General features: G+C 40.5%; 1 protein-coding gene across 2 annotated transcripts in view; it reads left to right on the top strand.

Moving 5' to 3' along the window:
* Window positions 1-24,127, top strand: part of cntn4 (contactin 4) — a 213,203-nt gene that overhangs the window by 121,628 nt on the left and 67,448 nt on the right. For both annotated transcript variants that reach the window (XM_085455753.1, XM_085455752.1), the window contains exons 7-9: window positions 2,600-2,702; window positions 4,855-5,039; window positions 19,462-19,601. In XM_085455753.1, coding sequence (XP_085311879.1) covers window positions 2,600-2,702; window positions 4,855-5,039; window positions 19,462-19,601 — 428 coding nt within the window. The remainder of the gene's footprint in view (window positions 1-2,599; window positions 2,703-4,854; window positions 5,040-19,461; window positions 19,602-24,127) is intronic.

Raw genomic sequence — 24,127 nt, 5'->3', positions numbered from 1 at the left:
AAAGGGAATAATGTTTTTATGCATAAACAAACACAAATAAACTCAAAAGATAAACATTTTGAATGATTTAATAAAGACATTTCCCCGAAGATGCAATTTTTACATTCATAAATATAAAATTACTTTTACCTGCAATTTTGCTATTTTATCCAGTGTTTGTGAGTATACACACTAATTTAATAGAAGTCGCAAATAAACACAAAATGTTTTTTTACATATTATCTTATTATCGTCTGTCGGACTAAAAAAAGTTGATGAAACTAAATCTAATATCAAGAAGACGGCTAAGCTAGTTGGTCAGTGGTGAGTCCAGCAGAGATTCCAAAGCACTTTCATTCTCTGCTTCTGCACTTTTTTCATTACAACATTAGTTCAGCACAGCAGCAACACCAACATATCAGGAGTCAGCTCGACCTCATCGTCATGAAGTGGAGCTCAGGTAGGGGATGTGGGTGCGGGTGGGGTGTGGGGGGGTTCAGGTTGGCACATTAAATATGTGTCCCCTACAAAAGGTTATGGTATGAGACAATTACCCGTCCACTTCCTCCTGTCTGCTTTAATATGGGTGATAGTGCTGTGGTTAAGTTTCAGTGACAGTTGTGATAAGGATCTGAATGAGCTTTCACAGTCACTCAGGGAGCCATCCTGATAACACATGCCTCACCAAATCAACGAGATGAAATTGGCCTGTTTCCTACATCTCTAGAGCTATTTGTGCAACACAGCCCTGAATTGCAGCAAAGGGGGAAAAACCTGTTGTTACATTGGTGGATGACAGTACCTTAGAAACGGCATTTCGTGCACCCGTGCTGAGCGCTGGCAGAGCTGGGAGAAATGACAGCACGCCAAGTAGCAAATTCATTGATGTAATTTACCTCAGTGTCGTTTTAAGGGAAATGAATAAAATTCAGAGGTGCTTTTCTTTCCTATGGATGTAAGACACGAGTCTCAAATACATCTATACCAAAGCTAGAACAGCAGAAAATCCACATTCTGTCTTCTTCTCTGCCTATCCAGAGATTTTTAGCATGCACAGCAGCAATATTATAATCCACCAGAGCTGCTTCACCAACAGGAAGCTTTGTAGACACAGTGGCAGCACCCAGGGGGATTTTATGGGCCCATTTTCTGGTTCATAGCTGTTAGCGCTACAACAAGGTGAAACTCATCTGGATGTAAAAGCTCAAACCGTCTATGAATTCTCAGTCTTTTTGTTGTTGTTGTTTTCTTTTTTGGGTTTTGTCAGTTGAACATCAGCGTGTCGCATGTCCACATGGAGAGAATATGTTTTTTGCTTTTTCTTCTCATTACTTTCAACGGGAGGGCATTGTTAAGGTTCAAAATTGAGGAGGGAGAGTACAAACCACCCATGGTCCAGAAGGTCTTGGTCAAACAATGATTTTAATGACTACACACGTGTGGGAAGAATAATCTGTACACAGACAGGAATTAATCTTCAACTTAATCAAAGCATAAACAGATATTTTATAGCATCAGGGTTTGATTTACTGACGCCCCTTCATGCGTCACAGATACATTTTATACATAGATCAGATCAACACCAGAATGACTTTTAACCCAGAAGATCATCTTCTATTTTCATGGCTGGTACTTTCCGTTCTTGTCTTAAAGTGAATTGTTCCTCTTTCTTGCCGAGACAACAAGGACGGTTCCTCTTTTACCGAGACATGACTAATCTCTCCTCTAAATAAATCTAACTCATGTGTGTGTGTGTGTTGACCTCACATGCTCTTTGTGTCACCTCTTCACCTACTAACTGTCTGTGTCTCGTCCTCAAATGCTCTTTCTCAATTCACCTGTTGCACTTCTGACCTTTCACCAGACCAGAGGCTCACTGAGACTATATGTATGTCTTCTACTAAATAAATGTTTTAACCAAGAACCTCTACTAAAACCTTAATATAAAATGACCTGATATATAAGTGTTTTGTAAGCATGTATTGCAATTCCTTCTATGTTCTAGTTTTCCCTCAGCATGTATCACCTGAACAGTCACGTCAGTGAAGCTTAAGACCTTTAAAGAACCTGAACATCAACTCAAATAAGCACAGATATGCATTGTGTACACAATAGTTATAACTGCATCTGAAATACAAAATTAACATCATCATAAACATCTTAAGGCCATCTTAAAGCTATCTGTTACATTGTTAAAGCCTCGTCTTAGCCTGCTGCTCAAAATAACTTCCTGCTTCTGCAAACTCTCTGCAAGCCTGTTTCCTGTCAGCCTGTGACTTTTAGCCTTTCTGAAAGACACACACTGTTCAACCCCTGAATGCAATATAAACTCCAGATTATATTATTAATGCAATGGTAATAATGATGATTATTTAACAATAGCAGTAAAATAATTTCCCTGCTCCACAGCATCCTGTGACAATGCTGAGAGCAGTGCTGGTGTCTGCTGCTCAGCATGGAAGTAAAAAAAATAATGCTGCACACAGAAATGTTTTCAGCTTTTGGGTAGCAACAGAAGAAACCACAACGCTGTATTTTTTAACTTCTTTTGCCTGACTTGTTAAACTTGAATAAAAAAAATCTTTCTTTGCACTAACACTCATTTGCATTTCTCTTTCAGGTGTTATGGGTGAATACGAGCCAAAGATTGAAGTTCAGTTTCCAGAGCTTGTTCATGTTGCCAAAGGATCCACTGTAAAACTTGAATGCTTCGCCCTGGGAAAGTAAGCTCACTTTTAGTACAGGCTCAGCATGCTCACGACCATTTAAAAGAAATATGTTGTGAGAAAATGTTACGTTTTCATAACGTGTGCTTTGCCATTTCACTACAATCCTGGTATGTTTCAAGCCTGGCTGCACATCTGACAAATTCGAGAGTGTTGTGGTGTAAGGATCTTCAGCTGAAATATACAGCTTTGTAACACAGTGTACTGAAGCACAAAACACACGGCTAAAGTAAAAAAGTGCTGAACAGTTACACTAAACTCTGTGGTGCTAGGTTATTTTTGCAGCTTCACATCCACAGAGAATGAAATCCCCACATTAAACTTTCATTCAGAATCACCATTAATTGCCATATTTGTTGTTGTTTTTTTGTCTCCAGTTTTGCCTCTTTATCCACCACAGTAGATTTCAGTTCAAACAGTCAAGATGTTGATTAACTTTTTAACTTTAATTCAAATTATTTGCATTCACTGCTTATGAATTACAGCATTTTTTATTCACAGTCCCCCACTTTCAGTTCAGTATTTACACAGTTGACTGATAGTGACTGATGTTGAGGGACGCCATTATTAGGCTGAAAAAAATCAAATCAAATCAAATCAAACCAACCTATCAGACAGGTTTTCAAAATTTTAGAAGTAGCCAAATTAACAAAGTAGAAGCAGTGTTATAGTATTAGCATGTATGGCTGCCAATAGAACTGGGTCTCTAGTTTGGATTGGTGTAACAAACAAAGTAGCTGGATGAATTATGAAGTGTACAAGGCTATACTCTGCTCAGCCAAATAGTGGGCATAGTTTGGGGATGGTCCCTTCCTGTTCCAACACGACTTTGCACCAGTGCACAAAGCAAGGTCCATAAAGAGATGGATTAGTAAACTTGGTGTGGAAGATCTTGACTGGCCTGCACAGAGTCCTGACCTCAACCCAATAGAACACCTTCGGCATGTATTAGAGTGGAGACTGCAAGCCAGGCCTTCTTGTCCAACATTACCGTCCTACCTCACAAATGTGCTTCTGAATAATGTTCAAATATTCCCATAAACACACTCGTAAACCTCGTGGAAAGCCTTCCCAGAAGGGTTGAAGCGGTTATAGCTGCAGAGGGTGGGTTGATATCGTATTAAACTCTACGGATTAGGAATAGGATGTCACCAAGTTCATATGCATGTGAAGGCAAACGAGCAAGGCTATGAAGACGTTTCTGCAAGAAACAGTAGACTAGAGTAGATGCAGTTTCTATATTCAAATTGATATTTTTTGTACCATAGAATATAACAAAGGCATCAAGGTTACATTTTATTTAGTTCATTCACCTAATGCACTTATTTTATCTCAGTGTAGGAGTCTTTGCCATTTATCATCAGCAAAGCTTCCCTGCTCTCGGTTTTATTGTGTGCATCTCCTCACATACATGGAGTGGACCAGAGGAGCTCGTCTGCAATAAAAGTTTCTCAGCAACTGTTAAATCATAAAGCGTGCGAGAAAGGAGAGGGAGAGGACGACGGTGACTCATCATCAAACGTTTTAGTCGTCATCTTTTGCAAACAAACGTAGCTTTGGTGCGGCACCTTCAAACAGCGCAATCAGCGCACTACTGCTGATGCCTGGTGTATTCACAGAACAACACACAATTTAAGTTTGTCAGTATCCAGTATCACATCAATTTACAATCCAAATATCAGATCAGTGTAAACCTAATGCTTCATGTATACAAGACACCTTTCCACATAACAGATACTAATATATGCAATCTGCTTAGCTAGATGATTTGAACGCCATCATGTTCTTTATGAAAATTATGGTGCAGGACATTTACAGGGTAAGCCATCTGAATTTGATCCATAGTTCGCAGAGTCTCCTCTTGAAGCTTGGATCTTATAGATTTCAATTCAAGGTTAATTCGAGCACAACATCCACCAGTCTTGAAAATTACTGAAAGAGTGAAGTATGACTCAGTGATGGTTTTACTTATAAAAAGAATACTTTTTAAAAATTTTCTTGCAGATAATTGGTATACACGCTTTCTACATTCTGGCAGCTCATACTCTAATTCTGCTTTATCATTTCCAATAAAGGTAAATGCATATAAACATTTTTGTCTCTTGTGTCACCCTACCAGCTTCAAAAACACATTTACCTCTCTTCACAGCCCAGCACCTTCTATAAGCTGGAGGAGAGTCGACAATGTGCCATTCCCTAGGAAAGTGGACATGAGAAAGGCCAGCGGCGTGCTGGAAATCCCATATTTCCAGCAGGAGGATGCCGGCACGTACGAGTGCGTGGCTGAAAACTCCAGGGGAATGAACACAGTGAAAGGAAAGCTCTCTTTCTACGGTAGGTGATCCAGTCGTGCATGAATATTTGACCACCGTGCACCACATCTGTCAGACCTGCTCAGACTGAAAGGCAGCAAAAGCAGACACAACTTTTTCTCGCAAAGCTGGCTGCGGCGATCAGCAGAGGCTCGGCGTGGCATGCGCGAGGAAAGAGGTTTGTTTTAACGGCACATCAAAATGATTAAAGGCCATCAGCCATGATGCCTCTAATATTTTGATCCAGATTAAAGGGTGATGTAGATGAGGCTGAGCCCTTGGATACGACCTTGTTGGTGAGCCTCGTATTGGGTTTCCACCAGATGGCATCGTGATTCACGTCCAACTTGACGGGAGATCAAAGCTGTTAAATGTACTATACATAGACCAGTGGCACATATGTCAGGGCCTTAATCTGCACAGCAGCATCTGGATCAACGGGAGGGGGGGTTAGGAGATTTCAGGCATTGTTGCTGACAGTGTCACAGTTGATGCCACACCCACTGAGTTCAGATAGTAGAAGTAGAGATTACCAAAGACTATTTAATTCCAAAATTAAACACCCACTGTGAGAAACACTATCTGCAAGTAACACACGCATCTCAACATTTTAAAGGTTTTTTGCTGCTTTTTATTTTTGGCAAAATGATAAATGTGGAGATCTTGATTTATTATTTTGGCGCATATTTGTCACTCTTACATGTTTCAGATCACTGAGTAAAAGAACAGATGAGAAACAAAGACTGTTGTTTCAGTCTGGAAAGGTTTCCGAAGCCATTTTTAAGGCTTTGGAACTTCAGTGAACCACAGCGAGAGCCATTATCCACAAATCGAGAAAACCTTCAACAGGATTGGCCGACCAACCAAAATTACCCCAAGAGCTCATTGATTCATCCAGGAGGTGTCAAGGCGAAACCACCGCTGACCCAAAAGAACACAAAGTCTTGCCTCAGATTTGCCAAAAACATCTCGATGATCCTGAAAGGTTTTCGCAAATTACACCTGGTGTAAAACTACCACAGCGTTTCATAGAAAGAACATCATACCAAAAGTCAAATATGGTGGTGGTAGAGTCGTTGGTGCTTCAGGACCTGGAAGACTAGCTGTAATTAATGGAACCATGAATTCTGCTCTCTACCAGAGAATCAATTCATTTCCTGAAGCTCAAAAGCACTTGGGTTATTTAGCAGGACAATGACCTGAAACACACCAGCAAGTTGAATGCAAGTTGAACCTCTGAATGCCTTTAAAAAAAACTAGAGTGGCCTAGTCAAAGTCCAGACTTAAATCTGATTGAGATCTTTTGGGATTAACTTAAACAGTCAATTTCTGCTCAAAAACCTTTCTTCGGTGGCTGAATTAAAGCGGTTTTACAAAGAAGACGGGGCCAAAAGACTTATTGTGAGTCATCACAAAAGTTGCACAGTCAGTTATTGGATTTAGAGGGTAATAAATTTTTCACACAGGACCAGGTAGGTTTGGGCAGCTTTTTTCCCTTAATGAATGAAAACATCATTTAAAAACTTTTATATTTACTCCGGTTATTTTGACTGAAATTAAAGTTTGTTTGCTGATCGGAAACATGTAAGTGTGACAAATATCCCCCCCCCCCCCCCAAAAAAAAAAGAAAAGAAAAAAAGTATGGAAAGGGGAAAACTTTTACAGCACATAACCCCGAAGGATTTATATATTTGCAAAGAATATATATCCATCTTTCTGTATGCTTAATCATGCTTTTGTCCTTTTTCCCCTCAAACTTCTCTGAAGTTATCAAAGAGGGACTGAAACTTAGGGAGAGAGGAAAGAAAGAAAGAAAGAAAGAAAGAAAGAAAGAAAGAAAGAAAGAAAGAAAGAAAGAATTTAGAGTATTATTTGTGTAGCCACACTGTTAGATAAAAGAATTCTAGTAAAAGTCAATTTATGTTCCTACAGGAAGAATCTGTGTCCAGGTGTCTATGTGTACCTTTTGAGAGGTCAAAAAGGTAAATACATTTTCTGAAAGAGTAAAGGGTACATATTTGCACTGTTTCTCTTAGATTTTATGGTACAGTATCCAAAGACAGTCCGTGTTCTGCCAAATACAAAAAGAAATAAGGTTAAAAATAATTTTACTCTTAGGTTTTAAGGCTATACTGAATATTTAAGTCAGATGAAAAGCATGTAATCCATTCTGACAAGTTTCATTCTGTATCCATCATGTGTATCAGCTGCGTGGTGGTTTTTCTCCTTGTGCGCCGCATTATTCCTGCAGTCTGAAGACGTGTGTTAGAAGTGCATGAATAAGTAAATATAAAAGATCTAAATTTTAAATGAAGGGGAACCCTGTACCCAATTTCTGACTTTTTTTTAAAGTTCTGGTTTTATACCATTACATAAATTGTTACCAGAGGTTAAACATTGGTCTCTGCAATTCTATGAAAAATAAGTATCCCAGTGCTCCAATAGTTTGTAGCAGCATGACTTTGTCAGGCTCTCACACCGTTTAGAGGAATTTTGGTCCACTCTTCTTTACAAAATGACATCAGTTCATTGACCTTTGCAGGTATTTGTTTAAACATAGCTCTCTGAGAGCATTTTCACACCTTTTGTTGGTCTACTTTTCACACAGATGAAAATCCAAGTGAGCAAAAATGCGTCATTACAAGCCACGCGAGAATGTTCAGTCAGCTTACTGGGTAGATGTGTCCTGGGCTGGAGCAACAAAAGCAATTAGGAGAACATGGAGAATTTACATTCATTTCATGGCTAGTTGCTGGCCAAGAGAGACCTCTGGACAGCTATAGTAATTCAATTCAATTCAATTCAATTTTATTTATACAGCGCCAAATCACAACGACAGTCGCCTCAAGGCGCTTTATATTGTAAGGTAGACCCTATAATAATACATACAGAGAAAAACCCAACAATCATCCCCTATGAGCAAGCACTTTGGCGACAGTGGGAAGGAAAAAACTCCCTTTGAACAGGAAGAAACCTCTGACAGAACCAGGCTCAGGGAGGGGCGGGGCCATCTGCTGTGACCGGTTGGCGTGAGATATAGTACATTGCCACATCCTAGCATGCGAAGCATACATGGCTATGGGAAGTTTTTTTAGCTCAAACTTGCAATGCACATCTGGTACTTTTTCATTCATTCTGCTTTTTGCTTCTGTCCTTGGGACCATTGCCCTGTTGCATGACCCAGTTTTAACCACACTTGTGTTGAACAGATAGTCTCACTTTTGACTATATCGAGTTTATGGTCAACTCAAAGACCGTAAGATGCCTGGGTGCTGCAGCTGCAAAACAAGCCCAAATCATCACCCCTCCACCACCATCCCTGCTATGCTATCTTTAGCAACATTGGCCAAGAAAAAGAGATTTTCCCCTGGCAACGTTTCCAAACAAGCCATATGTTTTCTAATTGTACTGTCATGAACTTTAACATGCTAACTGAGGCCTGTAGCTCGAAAACGCTCGAGCGTTTTTTCCTGTTTCTCTGAACGTTGCATGGCCTGGCTTTGTGGTGAATTCCTATGAAAGCATTAGGGGTGTACTTAGTTTTTCGAATGACTTTATCTTCAAATTGTATGTGTAAATTATCTTGGTAACTGTTCGAAACAGCTGCTAATGCAGTTTTGAATAACCAGATCAAACTGTGCTGTTACATTCATGTTTGCAGCAACATTTGAACCAGGATATTTCATTTCCACCAAGGTCTTTGAGACTGTTTACTTGTGCTTTTCACATTCTGTGGCGTTTCCTCCCACCTCGACATCTCTCTGTTTTCTTCCTTCTTATTTTCTCCCCTTCCAGTCCTGCTGTGTCAGCCGTCACAAATAACTCATTTGAGGCATTAAACAATTTGCCGTTATTTATAACAGCCCTGGAAGCACTTAGCCTCGCTCACTCTAACGGGCCAGGAGCACGCTGTGATCCGCCAATGCTTGATTCGTCCCTCTGAGCCACCTTTCCTCTCTCAGTTTTGATGGCTTTTGTCAGTCTCTCCCTCTCTCTCACCCCTGCTGTCTGCAGCCAGGTGATAAAAATCAGTAATCTTATTTTGAACTCCCTTTGAATTAAGCCTTTGAGACATTCGTCAGCAGTGTAAGCCAATGGGGGGAATCGATAAGGGTATCTCTTGTACATCTAAGCAAGCTACAGTGAAAGGCGAGCATGGCTTTTGTGTTAGACAGGAAGGAATGAAGGTGTTACTTTATGGAGGCACATCGGTCACACTTTTAATACCACTCTTGATGTACTAAGAGACAGAAGCACTGCTTTGTTTTTCTCTCTAATACACAGAAAATGTGAAGGAGCTATGTTTGTAATACAACAGCATTTTTACAGGAGGTTTCCATCTCTTCTTTCCTGTCTTCATGTATTTTAATAAATAAACGATTTAGCTTGAGGCCAAAGCAGATTTGCAAAATCAGCTGCACCTTGTGATCATATTGTTTTTTCTCCTTATTAGTCATAATTCTGTACTGGATGAAGTTCCTAACAGCAAATCCAAGCCATAGACAAAAAGGTTTGTTAAATTTCCCCTGTGAAGAAAACGCTTTGAAAAGAAATGGGCTTTTGCTCACTTGGTGATGTCGATATTACTCAGAGGGGAAGTAAATGCAGAACTGTGACAGGTTAGTTTCCCTGTTGTGTTCCCATTTGTGTTTTTGCTGGCTTACCGCTGCATTATCTCGTAGTGATTCCACCGATAAGGCAAATTCCCATCTTTCCTCTGCTTTAGCCTCTTGACGTCGCACCTGATTGTTTGTGTGCTTAGCCCCGGCGCAGGCTGGGACGGGCTGCCGGCTTTCATTTGGCAAGCGTTTTCTGAGGGTCGATGCGCGCGCAGCAGGTGAGGGATAGAGCGAAGGATGCTGACAGCGAGGGGGGGCAAAGAACAACGATGACAATGCGGCTCAGAAAAATGTGGTGGGTGGGGGCAGCCCAGTCAGACTCTGATGGAGAGCTGGTGTAGCATGAATGGATGTTAGGCTAAATAAGTGGTGATGGTAACGTTTATAGAAAGTCTAGTTTCACATCTTTCCCATTTGTTGCAGCAAATGTATACAGGCACATATGGTGCAGCTGACTGAATGCCTGCAAAGCCTGCACTCATGTACAGCATCAATATGAATTTAGTGATTTTGTGTTTACTGCATATAGAAAACACCTCAAGCAAAGAATAAAAAAAAATGGTCAATTTTGTTTTTATATAGTGATAACACTGATAGGAAACCAGGGGCAATGGGTTTAATCTCCAGGCCCTGAAAATCAGGCACAGTTCTGTGGTGGAAATCTCTCCATGGACTCAGGAACAAGTCTTTGTTTGCTCACAAGTTTTCACGTCCCCCCTGTGTGTGAGTGGGTTTGATTCCACTGTCCAGAGACAGGCTTGTTAAATAAACTGGTGATTCTAGATTGGCTGTAGGTGCACATGAGTGTGAATTATTGTCTGTGTGTCTGTGTGTGTTAGCTCTGCAGCACACCGGTGACCTGTGCGGGGTGTACCCCACCTCTCACCCAATCTCAGCTGGAACAGGTTGTAATGCATGCAGGAGCAACATAATGTAGTCGATGTCTTTTTCCAGGTCTCTGTCATTTCAGCAACAATTCCAAACTATGTTCTGCACACATTCCAGCAGCAGGAGCTAACCTGGCATGCCTTGACTTCAAACCTGTCACCCACTGAAAACGTTTGGAGCATTTTGAAGCGATGAAGATATCCGCCGAGGCCCAAACTGTTGAGCAGAAACATTCATATTTAGCAAGAATATGAAAACATTTTACTTTCAAAATTAAATCACTATGTCTCCTCTTTTCCCAAATGCTTACAGAGGCTGGTTGAAAGCATTTGGTGTTATAGCAGCGGGCATGTAAATGCAACATTAAAACGAAACAAAACAGGAAAAACAGCTAGATCCATCCATCCATCTTCTGTGAGTTGAGTCTTACGGGCTGGAGCCTATCCTAGCTTTAATATGACGAGAGGCAGGAAGAAGCTGGAGTACCTCGATGGAACATGCAAGCTCATACATACATCTGACACGAGCCCAGGACCTTTTTGCTGTGAGGTGACAGTGCAAACCGCTGCACCACCGTGCTGCTGTTGAAAATAATATTCCAATATAATATATGCTCATACTGCATGAATGCATACAACCCAATAGGGTAACATTTTATACAAGGAAAGCCCATTCCATTTAAGCTTTCAGAGTTTGGAAGGTAGATGATACAGTGTATGTCTGTGTTCTCAGTCATCCAGGCCATTGTAGTCTAAGGAGTTTGGAAAGAAAATCGTCTGGACTTCTTTAAGTTGCTTGAAGACGTTCTCTCAACCAAGAAGATTCTTCAGTTCTAGGGTCAAATGGTGGAGAGATCCCTTCCCAGACGCCTTAACGCCAACACACACCCTGGGCCTTTTGACCTCAGGCAATAACATGATAGGGTGGGGATAGGATTCACAGCGGGTTCACCCGAAACCTTGGCTGAGGTTACGTCTACGCTAATTCGTCTACAAATGCTCCGCATCCACACTGTCATTTTCAGTCGTTTTCGAAAAGAAACGACTGAAAACGCTTATGTTCTGCACAGCGAATGCATGAAACGTAAGACGATTCGACCTACGTCATTTCCGTCTTCTGTTTATTTAGTTTCCGGCTCTTTAAAATGTCGCAGCAAACTGTCGAGGAAAAGCACCGGGTTTTTTTAAATGGACTGACAATGAGATGGAGTTGTTGCTGTGAGTAACACAAGAGTACAACGTTGCAAAAGCGAGCAAGAATAAAGACTACAATGCCATCCGCCATCTTAGTTGAATTGGTCACATGACTGCATCATATAAGTAAAATGCGTCATCGTTTTCAAAAGACGTTTTTCATCGCCTTTGGAGAACATTTTCAAAAAAGCTCCGTGTTCCTTGACCAAAAACGCCGTCTCAGTGTGGACAGAAGGCCAAAACGGAGAGAAAAAGATGCGTTTTCAAACAAAAACATATTAGCGTGGACATGGCCTGATTGTGACCTACACCCATTTTCAAACCCTGGCTCGTGTGATTAGGTAGAGTAACAACAGGGGGTCCATGTCCTTCTTGCAGGACACTCCCATTGGGCTTAAATCTGGGACTCTCCACCATTTGACCTTAGACCTGAAGACGCTTCTCGGATGAGAGGTGAAATGTCTTCAAGCAACTTACAGAAGTCCAGACGCTTTTCTTTGCAAACTCCTTAGACTATGATACAGTGCACAAAGGAACGTTGGAATCTGTTGAGTTAGCAGAGCTCAGCGGTAAATCTGCCCAGTTTCTTTGAAATGTGTTAGTGGCTTCAAAATAAGAGTGAACATATACATTCAGAAAGCAGTGTTTTTTTTTGGAAATTTAATATTTGAATTGTTTTACTGCTTTACAATTAAATATAGAGTTTAAACAACAGACAGCTCAGAGTGTGTATGTTTGTGTGTTCCTTCACATAATTAGCCCTGTTGTCCAAGCTTAAATTTAAAGCAACTACACATTTTTTCTTTAAATCACTGACATGTGGCCTCACTGTTGTGATAATGTATCGCAAGACGAATCAAAACGTTAGCGAATCGATATTTTGCCCCGGACCTATTTGAGAATAACGTGTCTTCTCTGTGGCAGGATAAAAAACTGAAGATTCATCTTCCAGCAGCTTTTAGTTTAAAAGAAATTCATCACTTTTCCCCCCTCAGCTGCACTGACAACAACAACACTGGCTCCATACGAGTCAGATGTTAGTGATCTCAACCAACTTCGTGCATGATTTTAGCGGCACATGATCCACAAACACAAATCGCTCTTTCATACTGGCCGGATTTTGATGTCGTATCAGTGCAAGACTCCAGCATAGCTAAACAAAACTACACAAATACCCCCTCTGGTTGCCTCATCTACCTCTTGTTATCAGACTTTTTTGTCTCTCTCTTTCCCAACACACACACGGGCCCACGCGCGCACACTTTGACTACATGCTGAATGTGTAATTTCTCCGTGTTCTCCTGTGTATCACGCTTTACTTGAAGGCAAAATACTGTATAGCGAAGCCAATTAGAGCAGGATTTGTACTGTAAGTGAAAAGGTCAGTCCTTGACGGTGACATTAGGCAGAGGTGTGGACTCGAGTCACATGACTTGGACTCGAGTCAGACTCGAGTCATTAATTTTATGACTTTAGACTTGACTTGAAAAAATGTTCTAAGACTTGTGACTTGACTTGGACTTTTACACCAATGACCTGGGACTTGAATTGGACTTGAACCGGTTTACTTGAAAAGACTTGATATTTCACCCCAAATATAAACTTTAACATGCATATTATATAGAGATTGAAAATGTGACGTCATTCACGGGTAAAACCGCAAAGGATTCTGGGAACTCGTGGCAAGAGGTACTAGCGCACGCAGGCTTTCAATTGAACTCAGTCACACAGCGATAAAAAGAAACACAAAAATGTCAAGAAGCTGTTGTATTATTAACTGCAATAGCCGGTCGCATGACAGCCACGGGAAGCCGACGGGTAAAGAGATCGGTTGTTATCGGATTACGTCGTTGAAGAGAAATTGTTCGAGCCATGTTTCCGAAGTAACAAAGACGCGACGGATGGCCTGGATTGCAGCCATTCAAAGACCAAATATAACGTCCCAGAACCCTCCAGCTCACAGGTTAGTCTGCTCCAAGCATTTACACAAAGGTCAGTCTGCTGTTGTAGTTAATGCGTCATTTTCATAACATAATTGGTGATATAGGTTACAAGCAAGTCTGGCGCTGAACAGAAATTGTCGCGCTATGCTCCTTTATTTATTGTGCATAAATAGTAAATTGTCCTGACACAATATTGCGTTTCGCTTCTGTTATTATGGTACATTGACAAAAACATATACTTTTATTCACAGGATAAAACAGGTTTTTTGTATCACTAATCAGGGCTCTAGACTAACTTTTTGACATGGGCGCACCGGTACGCCTAACTTTAAAAATTTAGGCGTACCGGCACAAAAGTTAGGCGCACTCAAATTTTTCAACCGCATCGCTTAACACCGCAGTTTTACATGTGCACTTTCTTTGGGGGGGAAGTCCATACAGACAATATTAATTTCTAAATTATTAACTAACAAACTTGTGCTTAAAGTGCTTTGTCAATATTGTAGAAAATGTTAAAAACTTAATCATCATCTTGGCCTCCTCTGACGACCTGTTTGCTGCTGTCTGCTGCTGAAAGGCCGTGGGGAGAGGGGACACTTGGGCAGTGCATTTACTGCAGCATATAATGTGTTTTCTGGATACACTGTGCTTTTTCAGCATTCAAATATTGATGGCACCGTGTCAGAGCACTGGCTATGAATTTCAGACAGATCAGGCCTTAACTTAACAAAAAAGTTATCAATAGTTCTTTTCATCTTTTCTTATTACCCACAGCTACAGTACATCCACTTCTCTCAGGCCTAGGCTGCTCACTAGGGCTGAGTATCATCACTGATTTCTATAATCCATTCAATTCCGGTTCTCAAAGTCCTGATTTGATTCAATTTAGCCTCAGACAGTCAGAAATATTATAATTCTGATCATTTATCAGTACTGATACACATGAGACTTCATCAGAATTGTGAAAATCACAGCAGATGCCTTTGTGTGAAAGTAACTGAGAATAAAACACAGGAAAACATGAAGAAGATTTTCCTGGTCTGGCTTTTTATAGCAGATAACCTTAAAAATATTCTGCAATTTTGCATAATTTTAAGAAATTTAAATTTCTTCAGTATTGAACAGCAGAAATTAGGCTTTCTTGTCCGAGGTCATTTAAGTGAAAAAAGAAAAAGCGCTGTAAACAACGCTAGACTGGTGGGTAATAAGCGAATGAATAATGCAGAAAACAGATTTGAGACGGGAAACTGTTCCTGAAGTACAGAGAGAGAGAGAGAGAGCTGTGCAGGAAGTGTGATTTTTATCGTGGTGGAAGCAAAACAGCAAAAGTCAGAGGGAATTCATGACGACATTGATCAAATGTGAAGCGCAGTTTGCTGCTTCTTTTGCTGCAGGCTCGGTGAATTTTGGTTGGAGAGAGACAAAACCTGCAGCTCAGAATCAGCGCAAAAAGACGTAAACACAGCGCGGACCCGAAGAATCGCTAAGCTCCGACAGCGTGTCCGTGTTCAGGCCGTCGGGTGAGAAAGCCGAGAAAGACGAAGCTGATTCTGATGTGTTGGGTCCGCTCCGTGTTTAGGTCTTTGTGTGGAATCCGTTAATGAATTGATATCGCTTTATTCAAGCTACTCACCTCTCTCTTCCACCTGCACTTTCAACTGGACCACGGCCAATCAGAGAGGTCCCGCCCCTGACTATCTCTGATTGGTTTAGTCCACGATAGGGGCATAATGTGTGTCTGTTGTTGACCACACGGAGAGTTACAGAGATTTTTTTTTTGTTACCGGAACAGTTGGTCGCACCTGTGCGACCAAATATTTATTTTTAGTCGCACCACTGAAAAATTTGGTCGCATTTGCGACCAAATTGGTCGCACTCTAGAGCCCTGCTAATTGCCCAGTACGATTACAGCATACAGTATTATTGTCACTGCTACATTTCTGTGATGCTACCAGAAATTATTTCCACTACTAATTAATTACCGTTGAGCTCAAAGGTCCTATTAATAAACGGTTAACGAATGTGTATTTATGAAGACGATTTGTGAGACTGGTAAACTTATGATATGTACGATGGTCTTTACTTTCTACACGGTGCATTTCAAGGTCCTGCACCCATCCGTCGGTAAACTGTACCTGGGCTTGTTGCAGTGACCTGAAGTTACTAAACTTCATGAGTGTATGCACTCACTCCAAGAACCGTATAATTATAAATATGCATATAAATATGCTACGATGAGATAGCTGACTTCATCTAACTAGCAAATGTTTTCCAGGCTACGTTGGTGATGCAGTTTTTTTTAATGTGTATGATATTTTTGTCATGCGATTTTAATAAAGCCGGTCCTACAACCGCATCCAAGAATAACATGCAGCTTATCTCAGAACTGTCGGTGAAAATTATTCTTGGAGCTAGGTTTAATTGAGCTGCATTTTAAAGAGGTGCAATTTCACAATTTGTGTATATTTTCTAAGTTCACTATTTTGTCATGTGTTGAGAAAAACACAGATTTAAAAATTACATGGTCTAATATTTACATTTAGCATAACTGCAACATGCTTTTTTCGTTTTGTTTTTTTTTAAAGACTGGAAAGGACTTGAAATTGAAAATTTCAGACTTGTGACTTTACTTGGACTTTTACACCAGTGACTTGAGACTCGACTCTGACTTGCCTGACATTACTTGAGACTTGACTTGAGACTTGAGGATAAAGACTTGAGACTTACTCGAGACTTGCAAAACAATGACTTGGTCCCACCTCTGACATTAGGTGAGATCTGTGGAATGGAAAAGTGTGGTCAGCTATTCCTCTTGTCCTGCTACTGGCCTTGTGTGATATAGGATGATAGTGGCTGGACCTACATATCAAGAGGAACGCACAGAACATTACACACAGGGAGAGCTTTAAAGATCTAGTTTTATGTACCTCTTTTCCAGCTTAGTCATTAACCAGCCCTGAGTTACTTGCATGACACAGCAAGAATCAATTCTCCCTCCGTATAATTATACCATTATTTACCGAGACTGTATTGAATGGAGCGTTTTTATGGTGCCGGTGCCCACCCTAATGAATATGGATCTGGTTTTCATCCTTTTTGTTCAGATATAAGAACGCTTGGAAAGTAAAAGAAAGCATAAAAGGAGTTCAGTGACCTTTTTACATTTTTTTTAGCTCCAGTCAAAGGCAGTAGATGTGTAATTCAGGGTTTGTTACTGCACTTCAATGAAGACAGATGTTATCATTCACTTGTTGGTTAATTAATGCAGACGTGTGGAGAGAGAGTGTGGACCCAAGTGCAGACACAGACGGTGAGAGACTTAAAGTGAAAGCGAGCCTTTATTACAGCGAGGCAAAGGAGAGAATGACAAAACTGGGAAAAACCTTAAAACAAATATAAGGAAATTAAAGACCGAATACGAAAACCTGAGACAAGGAACAATGAACCTGGAACATGGAGAAATGCAGCAGGTGATACACAGTTGATCCGGCGACAAACAGAGGAAGACAAAAGGCTTAAATACACAGAGGGTTAACGAGGGAATGAGACACAGGAGGAGACACACACAACTGGGAGAAATCACACGCAACGAGACCGGGAGAAGCAAAACTAGAAAAGCCTGACATAGCGCAGGGGACTGTCAAAGTAAAACAGGAAACACGAGACAGTGAAAAGCACAGACATGAAACCATAACTTGACTAGATGTGACACAAGGAACAAAGGGGAAGTACGGAGACAGAGATCAAGAGACTAGAAACTAAATAACAACGACATGAAAGACTATTAATAATTCAAAAACACAAAACGCTGGCTCACAGACCCAGGCCCATGACACTCACGTCACTACGCCTCAAATGTATGCACATATACAAATGTGTGTGTGTGTGTGTGTGTGTGTGTGTGTGTGTGTGTGTGTGTATACACACACATATAATGCACATACTCACTGGCCACTTCATTAGGTACAGCTGTTCAAGTACTCATTGATGAGTCGTTCACGTGGCAGCAGCTCACTGCATTATGGCATGTAGAGAAAGAAAGGAGATTTTTTTGAGTGAACATGGTGTGCTTGTTGGTGCCAGGCAGGTTGGTCTGACTATATCTGGTGGTCTACTGGGCAGAAGGTTTTCATAAGACCCTGTGCAGTTCTGTGAAAAGCCTGATTGAAACTTTGCGTTTGGACCTTAAGAGAGCCGTGCATATGTGAATGCCCACAAACCTCGATGAGCTGAAGCAACTTTGTAAAGACGAGCCAAAAGTGCAAATATGTGAGAGACTGATAAAGTAAAGGATTACTTCATGTTAGTGCTGATAAATGTGCTTCTGCACGCCGAATGACGGGGATGTTAGTTTTTCACAGGACTGCTTAGAGTCCTGTGAAATCTTTCTTATTCACAGGATCGTGTGAAATTCAAAATACAAGTGTTGCTACAAGTGGGAAGAAAATTTGTAACTAGAATTGAATAAAAGCACACAACAACCACACTACTAAACCACTCCTTTTACTGGATTTAACAGCTTATTAACAACCTTTGGTTTCTGACATAAATGCATGTTCTATTTGTTTTTATAATAAATGACTGAACTGATTCATTATTCAGTTTTAAAATGATGAGCACTGTCATTCACTGCACTTTGTGATTGATGTTCTGCAGTCTATTACACAGTTCCAGTATAAATAATGCAAATAACAACTGGGTTAAAGGGTCTGCAGTCTTCCTCGAAAGCTGCATTATGCCCCCAAACAGCAGAGAGAGAGTGCAACCTTTTCTTGCCTCCATATATTACAGTTCAATTTTCAGTCGTTAGAATATGACATCCTTCAAGACTTTACTTCTGCACATTAGAAAGATCATTTCTCATTCGTTCTTAGCATTTACAAATGTGTTAGAAAATTAGGGCAAATAACAAAGTGCAGCTGTCTGCACTTTGGACAAAGATTGGTCGTATGTGTCTGCGCGATCAAAACAGATAAACCTAAAGAGTTCTGCTCATTATGCTTGCATTATTTCATTGTGTAAATCCCTGCACTTGTAATAGTGCTTCTAATTGTGAAAATCTCCCACGCCCTTATGTGTGGGTCATGGATATAGAAGATGCAGAGGAGAAAAGAGGATGGATGGATGGTATGATGGTTGTCTACTGTAGTTCTTCCCCTGTTGCGTTGGAAGAAGGGTGTGACGCGTGAGGCTGATGAGTGTATTTGACTAAATGTCAGACTAATCAGAAGGTTGGTGGTTCAATCCCTGTCTTCTCGAGTCTGTATGCCAAAGCATCCTTGGACAAGATACTGAACGCTGAGTTGCCCCTGGTTCTTTGGAGCATGAATGTGTGTGAATGTTAGGTGCAATAGCATGCACTTAGATGCAGAAAAATAGGTGCTTGTGTGAATGAGACATGTTGTGTACAGTGCTTTGAGTACTTGAGTAGGAAAGTCCTATAGAAGACCAGTCCAGTGAAAGTGTAGTACTACACATGCATGTTTATTTCAGGTACTGTGTAAATTTCCTCATCAGCAGGCATTCACTGTCAATGACAAGGAAATGACAAGATAAGTGTAACACTTCAGGAATCCACAAAACATCCAAACATGTTGATGGCTTTGGATCACGCTGTCTGAAAGAAACGCTTTATTTCGGTAGCACCAACTTAAGCACTGATATGACATCTTTTGTGCACGGTACTTTTGTGGGTTAACCATAGTGTTTTGCTGCATGTATGAGGTGTTTTGAGAACATCAGATTTGTGAATTGAAAAAAAAGTGTTCACTCTAATTGCCTCGTACTTCCGCTCTTTCCAGCTCCTCCTCATCTCATCGAGACGCCCCAAGATGTCCAGAAGCTCATCGACGACTCGCTGGCGTGGGAGTGCAAAGCCACCGGGAAGCCCAAGCCTTCATACAGGTGGATGAAGAACGGGGAAAACCTGGAGTCTACCGAGGTGAGAGCTCCCGGCGACCCGCGTGTTTTTAGAACTGAAGAAAAGGGCTAGACCTTCTTCGGCAGCTTCGCGACAGATGTTTCTCACACACTCCGCGCTGCCGAATGAAGGATTGGAGCAGCCATGTACTGTACTTTCAGAGCTTTATTGCGCTGCTTGTTCAAGCTTTACTGACTAATTACCTTGCATTATATTCTTCTTCATTACAACACAGTGCCTCCTGTTCAGTTTATGTTACTCACTTCTGCAAAACAGCATTTATTTCAAAGGAATTAAACTGTGTCTGCTGTGCTGAGAGACGAAACTGTAAGCAGGCCAAGTACAGTGATGTAAGAGCCACCCTAATCTTCTGCTAAATCTCTCCACGCCCAGCGCGGTTATTAATCCTGTGCCACCAAAGAAGAAAAATACAAGATTCTCTATACAAACATTGTATATCCTACTTTCATTTTAGCTCGCCGCCCCCCTCCGGGTCCCCATTATGAGTCCGGTGATGAGAGATGAGTCTATTAGGACCAGCCTACTTCCACACCTAACTTTAACTGAACTCTGCTGTTGGCATTTGCAAAAATATGATCCCCTGTATTTGTTATTTATGTTGGATTATGATATCAGATCATTTAGTCAGGTTGTTTGGAAAATAACGATTGGACATTCAGGCACAGCGTGCACCTGATAAATAAACAGGCATTATGTTAATTTGCTTCATTATGCAAGAAAGGTGACAAACACACCAGAGGATATCGATCAGTACTTGAATGTTATACATGTGGTTGAAATGAACTCTGTGTGTTGTTATTACTGGAGGCAGTACTCCACACAGCACAGGCTTTTTCATATAAAAAAACTGATTTGGCTTGCCATCAGGGGAGAGTAATCAACAACCTGTTTAGCCAATGGCAAACGCTTTTATCAGCACCTCTTATGAGGTAAGGCTCTTGTGTTTTCGGTGTGTGAGACTAATCATGTTATTGTTTTTCTTATTTGGCAGTTTCTTAAAAACAGTAAACAACAAAGCATTTGATTGATCCCGTTTGACTCCCTGTGACCTTACTGCTTCTTTCTCTGTTTACTGGAGGTGCAATGACAAGTCCAACAAATGTAAATAAACCCATATTTTGTTCACAATGAGCGACTAAGGGTTGATAATATTATTGGGCATAGACAGAGTTTTTTGCTCAAGTAAAAATGAGCAGAGGTTCAGCAATCTGCAAAATTGTAAAACTGTTTGAATATCTTATTATTTACAGTACATAATATCATCAAAAGATTGTGAGAGTCTGGAGAACAAGGTACAAAGCAGAAACTCAATATTCAAGGCCCATAATCTTCTCCCGTGGCGTTGCATCAAAAACATGCACGATCCTGGCATGGAGATCACCGCACAGACTCCGAAACACTTCCAGAAACCGCTGTCTGTGACCACAGTTTACAGTGCCATCCTCGAATGCAGGTTAATCTGCTCCATCAAGCAAAAAAGACGCTACAAAATCAGGAATGTTGCAGTCTTCTCTTTCTCTAAACTTACTGAATCCAGGAATGAAGCTAGGAAACACGGTTTGAACACAAGAAAAGTGGAAAACTGTTCCGTGGTGGGACAAATCAAAGAGAACATTTCTGGAAACGTGGACGCCACATCCTCTGGACTAAAGAAGAGTTCAAAAGCATCTCTGATGGTATGGGTGCATCGGTGTTTTTGGAATTGGCAACTTGCACAACTGAAAAGGCAACATATGCTCAAATCCACATGATGTGTTTTTCAGCAGAGGCCTTGCATAATTCGGCAAGACGATGCTAAACTACATACTCCATCTATTCATAAAGCAAAGTAGAAGGATCTGTGTGCCGAAGTGGCCTGCCGTCCAGACCTTTCACTAACTGAAAACATGAAAAAACTAAAGAAACAAAGACGACACGAGGCTGCTAGACTCCTATAAAAGACAAGTGCAGGAAAACATTTCTGCCTCAAAAGTCCAGCAACTAGTCTCCTCAGTTGTTAGATGTGTGCGAACTGTTGCTACAGGAAGAGGGGAAGCTACACAGTGATAAACACGATGTCACTAATATGACCTTTTTTAATTAAAATGCTAAACATTTGATTTATATTTTATATTCTACTGTCAATAAAACAGATTTGTGAGATTTGCACATTTTACACAGTGTGCGTGCTTTTTAAGAATTTGGGTTATAGATTAAATTTCTAAAGATCGCTTCAAAAACGGAGGAAAACTACACGCACAGTTCATCACCCTCTGGATATGGGGCAGTAAGTGCATGATTAAAGGTTAGAGTGATGGCACTGATGTTTGTGCTGCACAATTCTTCTTAACATACACATAATTAATGGATACATTCCAAACGCATGGGTGAATGGATTAATCAGCAACGGTGTTGCATTGTTTGAAATGCCACCATTAACCGCAGTGGCTTAATGAGTGGAAGAGGGAAAGGTCAGTGATGTAAGAAGCGGTGGGGAGAGGAGCCGCCGTTTGTTGTTATTTATTAACGATGAATCAATTGCGGCTCTTCTGACTGAGCAGTTCACTGAAAGTAACTTCTGATGAACTTTGAGCATAAAAAAAGAGCAACGTAAAAGTCATTTTTTGACTGTCGGTTCCTGGAGGGGTCAAATAGTCAATTATATGTGCGCTACATTTACTTGTTAAATGATGACATATGGACCGTCCACTAAGCTCACATGCTTTCAGTGTACTGCAGTGCTGTGCCCCTGTTTTAATACACATGAACAATCATTCAGCTGCCATTCTAGCCCTCTCCAGCTTTAGCATTAGCACGTTCTTGGATGAAGTAGGAACAGTTTCTGGAGTCTTCCTCATACCTTAGGTGGTTCTTTTCTCAACTCAGCACTTGACTTTTATTTTAAAAAGCAAACTTACCCTCTCCTAAAAACTAAAGACTAGCATAATCATAGTTTTGTAGGCAGCTGTGGAGTGGCAGATAATGATGTCATTAACCTTCCAAAAACAGACTAGTATTGGGTTTTTTTTACCTTCATTTATCATCAGAGTCATAGCAGGACTGTACTTCATGTGTTTTTGTTTAAAAATTAACTTTATCCAGAACATTCTATATTATTTCTTTGGATTTCAGCTGGTTTATAGTTAAATTGTTACTCTTCTCATGAATCCCTTTTCTCCATGAATGTTGGACACTGGACTTAATTATACCTCCTTGGACAACAGAGCACAGTACTGTGCAAAGGTTCTAGGCAGGTGAGAAAATATGCTGTAAACAAAGAATGCTTTCACAAATGGAAGTGTTAATAATTGATTTTCATCAATCAACAAAATGCTGTGAATGAACAAAAGACAAAAAATAAAAACAGTATTTGGTGTGACCACCCTTTGCCTTCTTCTTGGTACACTTGCACACAGTTTTTGAAGGACCTCGGCTGGTAGGTTGTTCCAAACATCTTGAAGAACTAAGTAGGCTTCCTCACAGCCTTCTGTCTCTTCATGTAATCCCAGACGCACTCGATGATGTTGACATTAGGGCTCCGTGGGGGCCGTACCATCACTTCCAGTACTTCCAGTTCTTCTTTGCGCTTTGGCTGTGTGTTTGGGGTCGTTGTCCTGCTGCAGAATACATTCGGGGCCAATAAACAATCATTTATATTTGTGAAAGCGTTTTTTGCTGACAGCATTTTTCTACACCTGCCTAAAACATTTGCACAGTACTGTAAATTTGCATTATAAAAGTTGAAAGAATTTTTTTTAACTTTTTATTTTGTAGTTTTTCCAAATTTATAGTACATGCAAACAAAAATATGAAAAGGAACACAAAAGAAACAAACTAAAAGGAATAAAGGACACTTAATCTGTGGAAGAGAAAAAAAAATATTTAAAAAATTAAAAATAAAATAAACAACGAGGAGAGGTCCCTGCCTTATGGGGATGAGTCTTATAGGCTATCCATTTTGTCTACTGTTTTCGGTGTTTGTCAGATTTCAGTCTCAAAGTGTAGGTCATTTTCTCCATTATATATATGTCCTCGATTACATCAGTCCATTCTTCCAATTTTAAAGGGTCACTTTTCAGCCTGTTTTTTGTTATTACCTTTTTGCTTGACAACAACATAATTTTAAACAAGTAATGGTCCTCCTTTCTTACATTTTCCCATATTCCAAAATATATTACTCGTGCCTCACACGGCACGTCATACCCCAGCACTTTCTTCATTGTTACTGCAATGCTTTCCCAGTAAGGTTTGATATTTTTACACTTCCAAAACACATGAGAATGATTGGCGTCCCAGTCTCCACATAATCTCCAGCATCATTTGTGTATAATTTTCTGAAACATCCGTAGACAAATAAGTGCAAAATTCATTCCTGGAACCAGAGCCGTTGAAAAAGCGGACGTCATTGCTGAGTTCTGTAGCGACGCTTTAATGGGTTTTTACATATTTTTGAGATTTTTTATTATGGACCCACAGCGAACAAGCTTTTGTGTTCAGTTTTTCTCAGGATTGCTTTTATTACCTGTGTCAGAAAAGCTATGTTTCTT

This window comes from Copadichromis virginalis, linkage group LG5, assembly GCF_057382275.1.
Source record: "Copadichromis virginalis isolate Kocher_CV1m ecotype Utaka linkage group LG5, C_Virginalis_male_GT1.1, whole genome shotgun sequence".
NCBI classification, from domain to species: domain Eukaryota; kingdom Metazoa; phylum Chordata; class Actinopteri; order Cichliformes; family Cichlidae; genus Copadichromis; species Copadichromis virginalis.
Note: the sequence above shows the minus strand (reverse complement) of the source record. Positions and strands in the feature narration are given on the sequence as shown.